Source organism: Leptopilina boulardi, unplaced genomic scaffold, assembly GCF_019393585.1.
Source record: "Leptopilina boulardi isolate dan_hultmark-lab unplaced genomic scaffold, ZJU_Lbou_2.1 LbouV2_123, whole genome shotgun sequence".
Classification (NCBI taxonomy): Eukaryota; Metazoa; Arthropoda; class Insecta; order Hymenoptera; family Figitidae; genus Leptopilina; species Leptopilina boulardi.
In genome coordinates, this window is record NW_026137667.1 from 1,199,315 (window position 1) to 1,216,723 (window position 17,409).

At 28.0% G+C, this 17,409-nt stretch overlaps 1 protein-coding gene across 11 annotated transcripts in view; it reads right to left on the minus strand.

Annotated features, from left to right (window-relative positions):
- Positions 1 to 4,464: 4,464 nt before the first annotated feature.
- LOC127290759 (transcription factor AP-2-epsilon) overlaps positions 4,465 to 17,409 on the minus strand; it is a 132,911-nt gene continuing 119,966 nt past the window's right edge. For all 11 annotated transcript variants that reach the window (XM_051319600.1, XM_051319576.1, XM_051319609.1 and 8 more), the window contains 5 exons: positions 16,924 to 17,122; positions 13,586 to 13,704; positions 7,812 to 7,953; positions 7,430 to 7,601; positions 4,465 to 6,908 (listed from right to left, as the gene is read on the minus strand). In XM_051319600.1, coding sequence (XP_051175557.1) covers positions 6,771 to 6,908; positions 7,430 to 7,601; positions 7,812 to 7,953; positions 13,586 to 13,704; positions 16,924 to 17,122 — 770 coding nt within the window. In that variant the 3' untranslated portion in view covers positions 4,465 to 6,770. The remainder of the gene's footprint in view (positions 6,909 to 7,429; positions 7,602 to 7,811; positions 7,954 to 13,585; positions 13,705 to 16,923; positions 17,123 to 17,409) is intronic.

Below are 17,409 nucleotides of genomic sequence, written 5' to 3' on the forward strand. Positions count from 1 at the left end.
GTGAGTATAGCGCTTTGCTAAGCTTTGAATGGCCCCTTCAACTGAAAAGGGTCGTCATCCAGAAAGTCATGTTATAACAATTGTTTGAATATTGCATAGATGATCGTTTGGGTTCGTAGAAGGTGGAATCTATTGTTTCAAGACTTATAATTAGTTTCAAGTTGGACTCCAATTACACAACATATATTTTTGTCATGGGTCCTCAACTTTTTCCACTGCCGTCTATAGGACGCTGGCGCAAAAATTAATTAAAAAAAATAATTTTACCTTATACAAAAAATTATTCATTAAGTAAAAATAATTGTGAAAAATCGATTTAAAGTCAAATTTCTACACACGTATTTGGGTCTAGAGAAGACGATAGCATGGTGAAAGCCCTTTCGATTGGTGATATGCAAAAGTGGAACAAAATTTAATAAACTCTGGAAATCGCGATTTTTATTGATCGGATTCGGTAAACTAACATGATATTTATTAATATTATCACAAATTTTATTATTCAGATTTAATGTACAAAAAAAGTTGCTTTTAAAATATAATTATTTAACAATTTCTTCGTGTTTATAAAATTTGTAATCAATAAAGCAAATGTTTTGAGGTTAATTTTCTATAAAGTAAAATGTTGAGGAAAATATAAACATATAAAATTTTCTGTCAACTGTATCAGTTTCTAAGTATTGTATATTAATTAATTTACAAGTGATATTTAATTCAATATTATTATTTTTATAGTTATTATCATTTTTAATAGTAGATAACGTTTACTGTCAGGGTGTCGGTCAGTGTAATATGAGCATATAACATTGTGGCTACAGCTACCTTATTTTTGTATGACTATGGCCAGATATGCCTACACTTTTCTGTCCTTTTCTAACGCACGTGTTGTCATGGCAACACGTGGGTTGTACCTCTGCTAGTAGGTTGAGTCTACAATAGACCAAAAACATGAACATGAACGTGAACGTAACATATCCATTTAAAATACATTGTGACGTTACGTTTACGTTCACGTTTTTGGTCCATTCTGGACTACCCCGTACAGCAGAGATTTAGTATTGTTTTGTAATTTACCTGGACTCACTAGAGACATTTTATTACGTGGTTATCAACATGTCATTATTTACATTAACAAATTATTAAACAATTAATAATTTTTTATTTTTTCATCATCCTATCGTCTTCTCTAGATCAAAATACATGTGCACACCAATATTTTTATAGGAAAGAAAATTTACTCAAAATTTTTTAAATTTTATAAATATTTTTATTAGAAACAAAATGATTCGTAATAAAATAAATTTGAAAAGAATAAAATTGAATTAGAGAGAAATTTAGAATCGAATAGAACCTTTATTGTTCAGTATTATTATTTTAGACGTGTTCTCTATTTTATAACGTGTCTATGGTGCTATAAAATTTCACTTGTCATAAAAATTGCACATACCTTTTTTTCTTGTTGTGCTTTAATTAAATTTAAAAAATAAAACACTTGTGTTTTATTTTCAGGTGGAAATCGGGTGCAAAGCTCGATACATAGTAGCTGAACAAATGCATCTGTATCGACATGTGCCTAATATTGACAGAAATGGAGTATTATCGTTAAGAAGATGACAAGATATCCTGGCAATCGAGAACACGTCGATTTTGGAATATTGTGACTATATATGAAAATGCTTCATTCGATATATTGTAATAAACAGCGCGAAAAAGGCCTCATTGAAAATGAGATTAACAAAAAACAAAAAAAAAAAACGAGAATTTTGTGCCTAAATTCCGAAAAAATTTCTAAAAAAAAATCTCACCCAGGTACAAAATCTTAATATAATAAAACTGAATTTTTTATTATTCAAATATACAAAAAAAAATATAAAACATTAAAAGTAGAATAGATGAATTAATAATATGTAGAAGAGAGTATAACCAGAGACTGTCACCGAAATTAAACTAGAAAAAAGTTTTGTTTCGATTCATAGATTAAAAAGTAAATATCAAAACAAATTTTTTCAGTTCTAAAATAGTTTCTTTTAATTTTTTATTTCATGATAATAACGAAATAAGTAAAAATGAATTGCTTTTTATTGTAAGCTCAAAATCAAAACTTAATTATCAATTACAGATTTAAAATTAAAATTTTATTTCAACTTTTGTTTCGAATTCAAAACTGAATCAATATTATAATTAAAATTTTCGATTGATCAAAACCGTAACGAAACTCGTAAACTTTCTCTGGAATAAACTAATAAAATTAAATCATTAAATTATAAACAAACAAATTAAAGAAATATTAATTTATATGTTTAAAAAGTATTAAACATTTAAAATTTTTATGAATGTACATATCTACTTTTATTGAACGAATTTACAGCGACTGATTTTAGTCAATTCTAGAAGAATAAGTAAAATTTTTAATAAAAATAATAAAAGAAATGTAGATTTTCAGCGTTAATTTATTTTTATATTTACACCTAATTTTTATAATTAATTATTTCGACTGAGTATTAAATTAATCGGATTAGAGTGAATATTTCATTTATTTAATATACATATTACAATTTTAGGAATGTTACAACGAGAATTCATTATGTCGTTAAACGTAATTGTTAATTTAAATTTTCGTTAGTTAAATATAGAGAATAATTAAAAAACAATTTTTTTTTTTGAAACTTTACTGATATTTGTTCTATTCTGTTATTTCTTAACAGAATAATCAAAAATTCATTCTAATTAAATAATTTATAAATTATTAAAATCATTTTTTATGATTATTTTTCATTTATAATTTTAATTAAATTTATCATTTAACATTTATATTTTTTTTTGAACTCGAAATAAATTTAATCCATTGAAATTTATTAACTCATTTATTCGCATGAAATTATTTATTTAATTTTTAAATTTTAAAATTTAAATTTTAATTTTTTTTTTTTTTTTTTTTAAATTTTTCGCAAATTTTTTTCTGATACACTTGGGGGATTCCATGCCAAGTCATGAAACAAAATTGGGTTTTTTAGTTTTTTGACTATATTTTGACAAAAAAGTGCGATAAATCAATTTTTTTTTAGTAATTTGCTGCAGTTTTTTCGTTTGTGTATTTTCTCTTTATTATTATTACTGTTGTTAGCGTTGTTATTATTATTGTTATTATTATTATCATTATTTTTATTACTATTGGAAAAACTATTTTTCTCATTAAGAAGACTAGAGTTCTTAATATATGTTTGTAAACCGACCTTTATATATCAAACACTTTATATATGAACCTTGTCTTGATACCGATTTGATTTTCAATACTAAATCTATTTTTCATTGACCTTTCTAACCTATAATATTGAGACACATGTCAGACATGTGTTTCAAAAAAAGTTTTATTTTTGTTTTATATTTTTAATTAATATCTACATTTTAAACACCACTCTACAGTTACATTGTACTTATCATTACAGATACTATAATAAAAATTCACTGACGAAGGCACACATCAGTTGCCGAAACGTATGAAATAAAGGAAAAGTTTTTTTTTTTCATAGAATCCCCATGTCAAAAAATTTATAAATACATTAAATTATATTAAGGGTTCAAGTTAAAAACATCATAATACAATTATCATATCTAATATTTTTCAATTCAATTCAAATAATTATATAGAAAAAAATAGTTTTAAAATTTAAGTAATGGCTGATTCTTCATTTATTTAAATAAAAGTTAATAATCAAACAATGAATTGACCACTTGGGAAATGTTCAATTTATGACAAGTTATAAAGGCGAACCGGTATTCAAATATTATAAAGAGCGCCTGGCTAATTTAAATAAAAATTGAACATTTAAGCAAAAGCCATATTTAGTAAAATGAAGAATAATATCTTATGTTAATGACCCGGCAGGGAATGGGTTCGTGGAAACTAACCTAAATTAATGTAATAGTATTAATATAGTCAATTGTTTATAAGCTTAACACATTTATTGAATATGACACATTTATTTATAACTAAAATTAGTATGATTCAAATATTTACTTCTTATTATGTATATTATTAACTAAAATGAAACAGACGTGACAATGTCAGTATGTATTCTATATAAAAAGAGCTTTAATCTTCATTTAAAAAAAATTCTAAAAAGATTTATCTTTGCAGAAATGTTTCTGATGAGGACACAGAATTCTGTGCCGAAACGCGTCATGTCAATTGTTGCAATAAACTAAAAGCCATTTAGGCTTTTAATTAAAATATAGCATGTTCTTGACATGGGATCCCCCACTTATAACAAATATTAAAATAAATATATAAAAACTTTTCTAAATTTATACAAATTAAAATTTAATTTGATAAAAACTATAATAAAGATTTATTATTTAATAAATTATTATTTATTTTGATTGGTATATAATTTTCTTTTTAAATAAAATTTAAAGCAATATTTGGATATAGAAAAGGATGAAAAAACGTATAATTGCATTGAGAAATTGGGTTGCTTAGAAACAATATTCTTATTTATTTATTTATCACACACCAAATATACAAAAATGAACCGTATTAATATCAGAATATAATATACTACTAAATTCAATTATTTTTAATAAAGATATCTTACAAGATTAGAATGATGCTTAAAATCATCTACAGCATTCTTCACAGTTGGCACAGAAATTCCTGTAGAAAAAAGTTTTCTACGCTTGCTAGCGATTATAAATAATTATTAATTTACGGAATCTTATAGATTTAAAAAGAGTCCTCTATGTAGTTGTGACGGAAAATAATTCAAGTTTTGCCTAACTGTGGATATGTTATCTCCATATTAGATTTATTTCAAAACAGAAAATATATATATATTTTTTATAAACACAGTCTATCACTATCACACACACAAATACACACATACTCTTTCTCTCTGTATTGTTTATAATTATAAACAAGACACAATTCATCTTTAAAATAAAACTAAAATTTTAATAAACCGTTTATTTCCACTGGTTTGAAATTCAAATCAAACATGGAGATTTGGCAATAGGGTAATCTCGAATTATGCTATAAATCACCAAGACGAATCAATACTGGTTAAAATACGCCTATCATTTTTATTCCATAATCATTTTTTAATTATTAGCAATGATAAATAATTTAATTTATTTTTTAATTGCAATTTTTACAAGTTCATAAATAAATAAAATAAAGAGACTCCTTTTTTGTAAAATAAATTATTTATAAAAATTGTGACGCGCTCTTAAGAAAGAAGAAGCTTTCATGTGATTTCGAAATAGTAAACTTGTTTAATTTGAAAATTTAAGTATCTGGAATAAAAAAGAAGGTGAATTTTCGAAAATATTCATTTGCCTCGAATCATTCCTATTAAAAACATGGAATGTATTATCTTTTTTTTACTTAGATGCCTTAATAATATATGATTATATCACAAGAAAGATCAAATGCTCTGTACATATTCTCGCTCGGAACATCAAATGCTCTCAAGTATAACTTATTTCGAGTTTTTTAACTTCTAAATTATAGTTACAAAGTTAGATATGTCTCAGGTTCACCTGATATTGTACTTGAATGAGAATTCAAAAGCGCTTTTTGCACTTGACCGTACACGCATTTAAATATAATATATATTTATTAATATATATTTTTTTTAAAATGCATTGTGCGGCTTTTTGTTCTTTTCTACATTATATCTCTAATACCTTTTATTTATGTGAGTGTGGGTATTTTTTTTTTCTCTTCTCTTTTTAGAGCCATCGCATCGACATGTTAATTTCTCATGACCAAGGTTTCATTGCTTTTCCCCTTATTCACGTTTGTTAAATTGGCACATAACAAATGGCAAGTTTCGCATTGGCACGATTTTATTGGAAGATTGTGGGAAGATTTCGTCGACGTAAATTAATTTATTTTTTAATATTCCACATTTATATTTCAAAGACCGTCTAATTACAAATATGCGTGCCTCGAAAGACTTATTTTTTTCATACACAATTTTGGCCAATTAAGTAATACTTAACAATTATTGTACAGATATGACACAACGAATTTGAGAAACATTATTCACAATATTACACACTCGAGACGAAATGACAGAATTTTTTCGAAAAAATCAGACTCAGTCGTCACAAATCTCAAAAAACGTAATTTTTTTTTGACTATTTGTCGAGAGTCAGAATATCGATAATATTGCAAAACTGAAATATTCTATGCTATTGAGACAGATGCGAAGAAATGTGCTTCAAAATTTCTGAATGTGACAAAAAACTTACAGTTGCCTTAATTTGTCTTCAGTTTTACGATCTTTTCCAATTGTTTACAAATTATTTATTTTTGTATTTAAAAATTTAGTAAAAATTAGATTTTTTTTCGAAAAAAATTTGGCTATCTACATTTTTGAATTTTAGTGGCGACATTAGTTTATTATTTTCCACTGACTGAATTGTACATCCTCAACTCTCGATGAGATCATTGAAGCGAATTTTTGAACAAAAAAAAAAGAAAACTAATTAAGTAAAATACACTTCTGATTCGTTTTCGTCTTTTTGTAAATCTGATTCAGTTTCTAATCATATACATATAATATTTTTGACCAGCCAACCTCAACTACAGATTTGCGTATACATTCTTGCGTGAATACGCACGTGCACTTTTTTTCTAGGAAAAGTGCACAATTGCACGTGGTCCACTGATAGTTTAGCTTGTCTTGATGACGAGCGACGATTCAATTATAGGGCCAGGAATGTCTGATTGACGTGACCACGTTGGAGGTAGGCGGGTCATCTGGGCGTCACTTTTTCATGTCATTCATTAATGATCCGTCCTTATTTTTATTTGCATCTAGACTCGATTGTTGACTGCTAGTTACGCCACTTCCATTCCCCGGATACATTTTCTCCATATGATTTAGAGATTCACTCAGGAACTTCTGCGGAAGAAGAGAATATTTTGTATGTAATAAATATCATCAATATTTTGTAGTGAGAGTTGATTCTCTTTTTGTATTTCAACTTAAAGATTAATCCAGATTAAATTTTGCAACCTGTGTGCTGCGTGCAATGAAGCTACTCCAATAAAAACCATTTTCGAAGAATTTTAAATAAAAAAAATATTTTTACAAACAGAAAAATATATGCCTTACAATATCATTCAATTTAATTATCTTCCTATTTCTCTTTCCACGAAAAAATATCAATAAACATTAAATTTCGGCCTCCTACACTGGTGTAACCCTTTAATAAAGAATATAAATGGATTTATTAAAAATAACACTAGATTAGATACAATAGTAGCGTGAAACGCGATTCTTAGAAAAATATGAGATTTCCCGAAGTACGACTTCTCAAATAGAAGATCCAGATCGACTGGCTAATTAACGACTACTTCCCCTAAGATCCCTGACTTTGTCCAAGTGCTTAATTGTAAAAATAGTTAATTGACGTGATTTACCTGTATCGCTGTAAGAGCTGCAACAATTGCAGGACTTCCAAAGCCATGTGATATAAGAGAAAAATGTGTTAGATGTCTCTGTATACTTGGATCAAGGATGTGTTGTGGCCGTGTGTTACACAAGGGTGATCGATCTTGATTCAATAGATCCATGAGCTCTTTGGTGATTTGTCTAAATCAAAGTAAATAACAAATGAAAAATATGGAATATCTTATTTATATTTTAAGTTTTAGTAAAATAAACATTGATATCTCTATTGAATTACTAAAGTAACGTTATCAAAACGAAATTACTTTTTAAAACTTAATGAGAAATGTTTCGAAAGTTGAAAAATCAAACGAGGATAAAATTTAATGAATTGAAAATTTGGTAAATATTTACTTGGTGGCATGAAGCAGTTCTTTTCTCCTATAAGAATCCTGCGGTTCGCAATGCTGTCGACTAAGGTATTCGGCAACTTGCTTCGCTGGAAATTCCGTTTCACAAACATATCCAAAGTCTCTGGCAAGGTGAATAGCCTCTCCTGTAACCATAAATTAATAATTAACTTTAATTATGTGTTCTTTTTACAAATTTACAGCTTATACTTAAAATACCTTAAAAGATATTTTTAATTAATTTTTTTTCCCAATATATATATAATTTATTTTACTGTAATTTAACTTTTTATTAACTTTTATAATTTCAATTTATTTTATTTAACTATAATTATTAAATTACATATTCTTATCTATTTTTTGTAACAAAACATAAAAGATTATCAATGAAAGTAGAATTTGGCACCCCTAAACAACGTAAATTTAATTAATACTAATCTTTAAATAATTATATATAGAGAAAAATGAAATCTTAAATCTTGAGATTGAAGAAAATCACTTTCAGTCAGACGAGAGTCTGACTAAAGTCTTCTTTATCTACTGCGACTACTCTTTTGCATTCACTCGTATTTATATTATGTTCAAATGAGTAAGAAAGTATAAATATTTCTATCGAAATTTAATAAAAGATTCCACTACCTAAATAAGTGTTACTTAATATTATTTTTCAAAAAATTTATAATAGATATTACTAATTATTTGATTGTAGTATAATGAACTGGTTTGTATATAATTTTAAACACAGAATGAGAAGACAAGGATGACCACCAAGAAGATATAATTAGGAGAATTTATAATTTATGCGACCTTCATAAATTTAAATCAATGTCTTTGTTTTTAAATTAAAAACCCACATATAAAACATTGCTTTTACTTGCCAACATCTTTAGTGACTATTAAAGTTCAATTTAACAAGATTTATCATCTACTTAGCATTTATACGAGTAGTTGGACATTAAGATTCAGTTCATCGTGCTTAAAAATAGCAAAAAAGAACCGTATTTTTTTTACTCAACCCTAAAATTTATATTCTTAGATTTTAATTTTTCAATATTTAAAGTAACAAGGAAGTTTAGTTACTATAAAGTCACTAAATTTTCACTAGAGCAGGGTGCGGTAGTTGACGAGAAAAAAAGTTATTAACGAGAAGTGAATTGAAGAAGTGAGTTCTAAATTAGATAATTCGCTAGAACTGCAGGTGCCTCGCGCCTGAGGAGCCTCTGGGTAAAAGGGGAAGCCCCTGGGTGGTGATCTCCATGATAATAAAACTCAGCGGGTTTACTTCCTTCAACCTGTGGCGTTACATGAGCTTTTTCTCTAAAAAGTACCTTTCTTCAGAGCGCCCCACATTCGTCTTAATATTTTTAAATAAAAATAAATGCATAACGTTTTTAAAAATGAAGAATTTTCTCTAGTTTGGAATTAATAACTTTTTTGTCGAATGAGTGCCTGTACTTCAATTGTTATTTATCAGTGGCAAAGTGCTCGGCAATTATAACACAATTATATAGAAGAAAGATATTTTCTAAATGGAGACTTGGTAATCACACGCGATAATTGCTGCTATTTCTGCGTAATTGTACGTCATTATGTAGTTTATGCTTGCTATCGTAATGATTACGGTTCCTGCCTTAATAATCATTATTAAATTACGATTGACAATATAAAATTCCATAAAATCGATCAAACAACATTTTTTTCTTTATAATTTAAAGATTTCTGTGAGTTTACATTTTAGGCCTTCCATCCTCTTTAATGTGTTAAAAGATATACTTATTTTTAGTGAGAGAAAACCTGTGAGAAATTTTACTCTTCATATAAAACAATAACTAGATTGAATGTTTGAAGAAGAATAATTTGTCAATTATGATTTTCAGAGTTCTTATAAGCTCGATGCGCTTGAGAGCACACGAGTGCAGCAATCAAATTGAAGGTAACTATCCTGAAAAGTGGTTGAAGTTCTGAATTGTTTAGATAATATTGTGCAATGCACTTAAGTGGAACGCCGTGCTCGAGAAACTTGCAAATAATCACGGATCAGTATTTCATTCAGCACCTCGACTATTTAAACTATTTTCTTTGGATTTAAGTCAAATTCCAAGTTTTTCATTTTAATTTTGCAATTCCACAATAAAATTGACAAAACTTTTTCAAATACACTGCTACAGAGTAACAAATTTTAATGTAAAGGAGAAATCTGTTTGAAATATATCTGCTTTTTTTGTGACAAACATTTGAGAAATACGAAAATTCTTTTGCAAATAAAATATTTTACAACCAAATATCGATGTAGAGATTTTGAAAACTAGATAGTATCTTTTGGTATTTACAATTTTGTCGAATATGTTTTCAGTTTTTCGCACTTCTATATATTTGTATTTTATCACGTTTTGAAGTTTTTTATGATTTAACAGATGTGTCTAATCCTACAATAGTAAAAATTTTAAATAATAAAAAATATTTAAGAAAATTAATTAAAAACGATTAAATATTACTACTCAATATTATATAAAACACCGAATTCTTTGAAATTTTCTTTTTTATTTTTTAATGAATCATAAATTTTTTCTTAATTAATTATTGTCGATTGCAAAAAATATATTGTTACATGTTATATTTTCCAATTACATGGGCCACTATTGGACGTGTGGTTGTAGCATATATGTATAAGAAAAAAGTTTCCTAGTCACGTAATATGTTTGTGCGGCAATGCTATACGTGAAATTGGTTCTATCATCTATGGCAAATATCGCGTTCCATGACTTGCACTTAGAAACAATTACGATCAGAGTATTTTAACAACTCTGTTGCTTTCTATTCATCACGTTATTTCTCTGAGGTTTCTCACCTCTTACATTATAAATCACATATGATTATTCATCGACAAATCAATAGTTTTTACGTAATTTTACTTGATTCATTTTATTTGCTAACGTACTTAATAATTATATAGTCAAATCAACAATACTTGAAAGAAATATGTCTTTTCAGTGAATGAAATTATCTAAAGAAAAACATAAATAAATCATGACATTATAATAATTATATATATGCGTTAAACCACTGTATAGAATATAAACATTGGGGAAATTATTTTGCTTTATCAACATTTTTTTAATTTTATTCTTTTTATATCTGTTTGAATATGATCTGATTTAGAAGTTATGCACAAGCTTCAATTGTAAAAAGACTAATAGCAATCGTCTCACACGGCGGGCGCTCGTTTGCCCGTCATCTGAGATCGATGATCACGATCTTCGACCGCAAATGATGTTCCATTATTTCCATAATGGATGTTTGTGAGATCCGAGAGTGAGAGGGAGGTTACAGAGGAGGAAATAGATTTCGGGAATTCTCTTCCGCGAATTGAATTGAACATATATAATTCTACATCACGAGATGGATCCGTTATATTCATCATTAAAAAAAATCTTATGATTAGATATGAGGAGAACAACTTTTCTCTATTCCAAGACCACCTATTTTTCTGTATCAATTTATTATATGAATGATCACATATTAAGATCTGCATTTGAATAATCATCATTTGTTTTTTAATGTTCAATAATAATAAAAATGAATTTTTCCAAAATGACAATCACTTTTATTCGTATGGAAATTAGTTGAGGTGTTAATTTTCTTTCTATAGAGGAAGCGTCATCACAAACTTTAAAAAAAACTGTAATTACGAAATGCAAATAAACGATGAAGTGATTTATTCTACTCCATCAATAAGTTTATTTTACACCTTTTATTTTTTTTAGCTTACTTAAAAGTGGAACGATTATTGATGAGAGAGAGAAAAAGAGAGAGAGAGAGAGCGCAATGCTCGTACGGAATAATTTATTATATCATTCTTAGAACGACTTTCAATTCATGTGCAGTTGACGTTGGCGTTTAACATTGATCTAAGTCATGCAACTCGACATTCAATTCATTCATCTCTATTATTACAACAAGTCTTTGATAAAACATTATTTTTCTTTACAATTCCCTAGTTTCTCAGAACAGTCGATTGATTAAAAGAGAAATTCCCTCAAATAATTTTTAGTCTAAAGAACTTTTACTTAGAAGGCCTTAAAAAAGATTTTTTTCTCTTTCTTTCCCTCTGAGTAAAGAACTAAATCCGGTTAATGATGCGCATTGCATTTATTATGACAGAATATCTAAAGTAAAAATGCAGAATGTAAATAATATATTTGCTAAGTTTTTAAAATTAATAATTTTAGCTTTGCAATTAATGCGAGGTTGTACAGAAAGTGCAAATTACTGGATAGTGGGTGGTAATATAATTAGAGAAAATATTACTTTGTCCAGAGTTTGTTGGTTTAGAGATTGTTGAACTTAAGGAATATATTGGTCAGCTGTGACGTGAAGCGTGGGTGAGATATTTGCATTCCTCTTGGCGAACTTGTTTCATTCACGAGAATCATGTGAAAGGTGCAAAGTTCTTGGAAGATCGCAATGCCTAAACAGTAATAATGTTCGAATGAGAGGAAGTTCCTGAGTTTTCTCATCGTGACAATCAGTGACGAATTACGCATGAATCATGCACTTGAGAGAGAAACGAGAGAGACTGTTCCCACACTTTCACGTCTCATTCAAGACTTACTGTGATCTTGATGACAAGAAGGACCGTGTGGGCATTGCCTTTAGTTTGACCACTCTTTTTTATATTCTATTCATTTAATATGAAAAATTTTTTTTTTAATAATTGAGTATACTAAAAAATTTCTGGTACATTAATTGTGGAAGTAATATTATTCTAGTTAGTAATTACTTCGATAGTAATTTTCCTTATATTCTAGGGACAATTCTAAGCCTTCGATTTAGCTATTGTGAAAGCAGCTTAAATTCTCATCAACTACCCCACCCTGCTTTCATTAAAACCTAATCAATTTTTTTTAAATATACACTTGATTTATGAAGTTTGCTTTATATAAATCCTCAGCGTTAGATAATATTTTAATTTTTACTGAAATATTGACTCAATTAGTTAAGTACGAATATTCAATTTAAGTAAATTACTTCATTGCGGTGAGTAAAAGGTAATTAATCACAAGACCGACAATTAATTGGCTTTTAAGAATATATAAGTAATCAATTCTTATTTAAAATAAATGTTTCTCCATGTAACAGATTTATTATAAAATTCCATGACCTATTAAAATTATAACGCCTATGATTACAATGTAATTTATTATAATCAACGGGTATTAAATAAATTATTTAAGTCTAATTTTGTTGCATGCTTAAATTTACGTCAAGTTTCAGTTATATAATTGGAAATATATATTTAAAATGCAAGAATACCTTAAATATATACTGTATAGTATATTTTCTTTCAATTAATTTTCAAATATAAGAAACATTTTAAGAATAGTGTAGAAATTTTAATAAATTATTTAAGTATTCCTTTGAAGCTTGGGCCTATCTTTTATTTAAATAAGAAACATTTAAATAATATGTAGAATAAAACGAACTGTTTCATTAGTTTTATTGAGTTATGTTTTAAAATTGTTTATTCAACTTGTTTGTGAAAACTTTTTCAATAAGTAGACAATAGAAAATTGAATAATTTAATTAAAAAAAGAAATAGAAAGTCATTTTAAAGAAAATAGAACAATAATATCTTATGAATCCTTATTACTCTGTTTGCTAATTTTCTAATTCAAATAAAGTCTTGCTTTTACAATTTTGAGTTGCTTGATTTCCTCAACTACTCAATTTTACATGTAAAAAATTATAATAAGACATTTATTGCATGAAAATGTATACCTTCTACCAACGATGTTAATAGCGTAACGTTGGCAGCCTTCCTCCTTCCGGCTGGTAAATTCAGACCAATTTTCTCCAACTTTTCCCTCAATAGTCTGCCACCATTTTTTGATTTCGCTCTGCAAACAAATTTCAATATTTAAATAATCATAATTTATCAGTATCAATTATTTTTTTTTATCATATTTCATGAATTAGCAGTAATTTAAAAAAAAATGCAAAACTGTTTTACAAAATAAATAAAAATTTCTAGGAAAAGTTGAAATTAGGAGAAAATGAGATTGAAACTCAAGTGTCATTTCTCTCGAGGATATATTTATTCAAGAAATTAGTGCAAAATCGATTTTGCATGAAGAATAACTATAAGATCATGAAACTGTAAATGAGATGAGGGAAGCTTCACTTCCGGACGTGATGAGGAGTTCGCTCCACTCGTTATAGAGCCTTGTCTTGAAAAGGAACCTATTGCTCTTATCGTCGCGACAGGCTAGATTCCCTTCCATTCAGGATGCCTCTTTCTTACCCCCCCATTGTCCCTTTTCGATCATCAACTCATCGTGTCCCGTTCACTTGAATCTCTCAGCAGCAGCTTCGGCAGATCCCTACAAATGCCGAGAACTCAAGAGTCGATCCACCCTGATTACTCGAGTCCTCTGCTGCTTCTATATACTAGCATCGTTATAGTTGTTAACGGATCCGTTCTCAGTTCTCTGATATAGATCTTGACTGAATACCGATATTCAATCGAAACCCTTTTTCTGCGAGAGAATCAAATTGTGTCTAACGCTTTCCATTCTCAATCAACGAAAGCGTTAAATTTTTCTTTTTTTTCCCCAAACAATTCGTTTGATATTCTTCTTTTTCTTGTTGAATTAAAAAAAAATGTTTTGAAAATACTAAAAGTTATTATTAAATTAATAGTTTTAAAATAGCAATTTTATTTTTGGTGATGTTATTTAACCTCAATAACAGTTGAGGAGAAATTTTTTTTTGAGAAAGTAGCAATAAAATTGAGGCCATAGATTCGTGATATATTAATAAAATGCTAATTAAGCTCATTTCAAATTTTTACCGTTATAGTTTTATAATTTTCACATATAAGGTGTACTTTAAATTTAATAAAAGTACAATAATTTTATTAACGATTTTATTTTATTCCTTATATTTAACATAAGTAAAATAGGATTTATATATTTTAATTCTATATTTACGTAAACTTATTTTCCAAATTAATTTAATGTAGTTTTTGAAAAAATCATCATATTGCAAAATTCACTTAAAATATTGAATAATGATTTTCAAACTATTGTTCTAGAATGTTTCTAACGTTGAGAAATATACTTTTAAAAATAATTTAACGTTGGGGCTTACATAATAACTTTCAGAACATTTACTATTAAAAAATATTTGAATAATATATTTATAAATAAAAACTGCAATTGGTTTTTAAAATGAAAAGTTTATGTTGTGGTGAAATGGCAAATAAAGAAGCTAAATAAAAGTGTAAGGAGAACAAGAAACAGTCTTGAAGATTGGGGAAGAGAGAGAAAGAGAGTTAAACTGAAGTGTAAAATAACACTGAATGAGGGTGTGATTTATTCACGCCCTTTACGATAAAGCATTGCATAATGAATAGTTTTCCACTTGAGTGAGAAGGGGGCATCAGATAAGGAGGAAGTCTGAGAAAGTCATAAATCTATTTTATATACTCTTTGCACGTCAGAAATCAACTCAAATGACTAAATACAATTTTCTACGTTTTTATTTACAAATATAATTTTGGAGTTTAAAAGTCAGACTTCAAATTCGTAATCATTTAAATCCAAAAATACAGTTATAGTTATAACTAAAAATTTAATACCAAGAATATTTTACAAATAAAATAATAGAAAAAAAAATATGAAAAGAGTAGAAATTGTAAAGCGTGGTAAAGAATAATGACATAAGATACATTTTGCAGAGATGGTAGATATGGGAGCGACAATGATAACAGGTAAGAGTCGAAGAACAGCTGGCAGAAAATATATATATATATATGAATGAACTTGGAAGAGAAAGAGAGAATTACAGTCGTGAATGGACCAGTCTTCGTTCGGTACTTTGCTCTTGCCTTATGTTAGTATCTAGTATATATATGGTAGTTCTCTCAGTCTGTAATTTACATATACGTCGGAGTATTACGTTGGGATAACAACACCTCAGAGAGCAATATAATGTATTTTTCGATCGAACCAAACTAAATTATGTCTATGATAATCGATTCTTGGAAATTTATCTTAACTACGGATTAAACATATATTATATGCGACATTCTTATCTCACGTCTTCTTTTTTTCATCAGGCTAATAAATTTTTGAGTTGCCTTCACAGAACCCAAAAAAATATTCGTAGGATACTTATATTTTCAGTTGCAATACAGATTCAACTGATTTAAAAATTTAAACAAAACTTTACAACGTCTTAATAATTCTTATTGTTTTACGAAAAATGATTAAATTTGAAAAAGAAATGTGAAATTAATTAATTATGGCCAATCCCTTGCCTAAAAATATCGATCCTAAACTTATCGATTGGTTTTCCATTATATAAACCATATACATTTTCGAGGAACAAATCAGTTCTTATTTGGGTGTCTCTTTCATCAGTTCTTCTTCAAGAAAATTCAAGTTCTACCTCTGCTAAAAAGTTTCTGCATCAAGTGTCTACGCTCAAATAAAACTCCTGCTCGGGGAGCAGTATTAACTTTTATTCAAGAAGTTATTCAAGTTCAACGTCAATTACTAGTCTTGAGCAAGTTTCACTGTCTTTGGATCTTCGCCAGCTTTGGGTTAGTTTTGCCCTTTTTTAGGTTTGCCAGGCTTGGACCAGTATGTCGACAATTTTGGGTCGTTCCTCAACTGATTGACTTCAGGAGGAAAAAAAATTACATTTTAAATTAAAGTAAGTCATTTCGATTTATATTTTACTCTAGAAATCTTAATTCTGAGTTCTAAGTGTTTGATTCTGCTTTCAGTGGGATCAGATATTTGAACAAAAAATCAACCTGCCAGTTTCTACGAGAGATATTTGTAAAAATGTGAAAAATAAACAAACCTTTGGTTCATGTACAAAAAGCATTTTGTTAATCTCACATGGTAGTATTATATTAAGGACAAGTACGAAGAAAAATATATGTTTCAGTGTAACAGTAGCTTCTAAGCATGGAAGTAGTGAATTTGAAATGTAATGGTGCGTGGCTTGGTTTACATGAGATTTCTTTAAAGTTAATAGACATAAGACTGTTGTTCAGATAAATTTGACTTGCACAGCTGGAACTATATATGCACCCATAAACTTACCTCCGTAATACCCCGCCGAGGAGACTCGCGTTCAAGCACTCCGGCGGTGATAATCGTCTTTGAACCTCCGCCACTGTCACTTTGTACTTGCTGGTGCTGCTTAATAACGATAACCTTCCAGGCACCGAACAGAAAACGTCCGAAGGTTGTGCGTTCCCTGTTAACATAGCCTTGTCACCCCTATCCGATGGTTTCATATCTGAAAGTAAATTAGATTCCTCTATTACATATACATAAATAAAACGAATATTTTAAATGCCATCGTTATTCAACAAAAAAATAACGCGAATTGGACATGTTATTTTCAGAAAACATAATAATTATATTTGAAAATTTTAAATTTTAATGCAATATCTTAAATTTTTAAAATCAATGTTAGAAACAAAATTCTTTAACCAATTTCTGAAGAATCACCCCAATCATTCTTGAAATCACAAAAACATTTTACGAATAGTGAAGATGTCATATATATTTTAGTTAAAATTC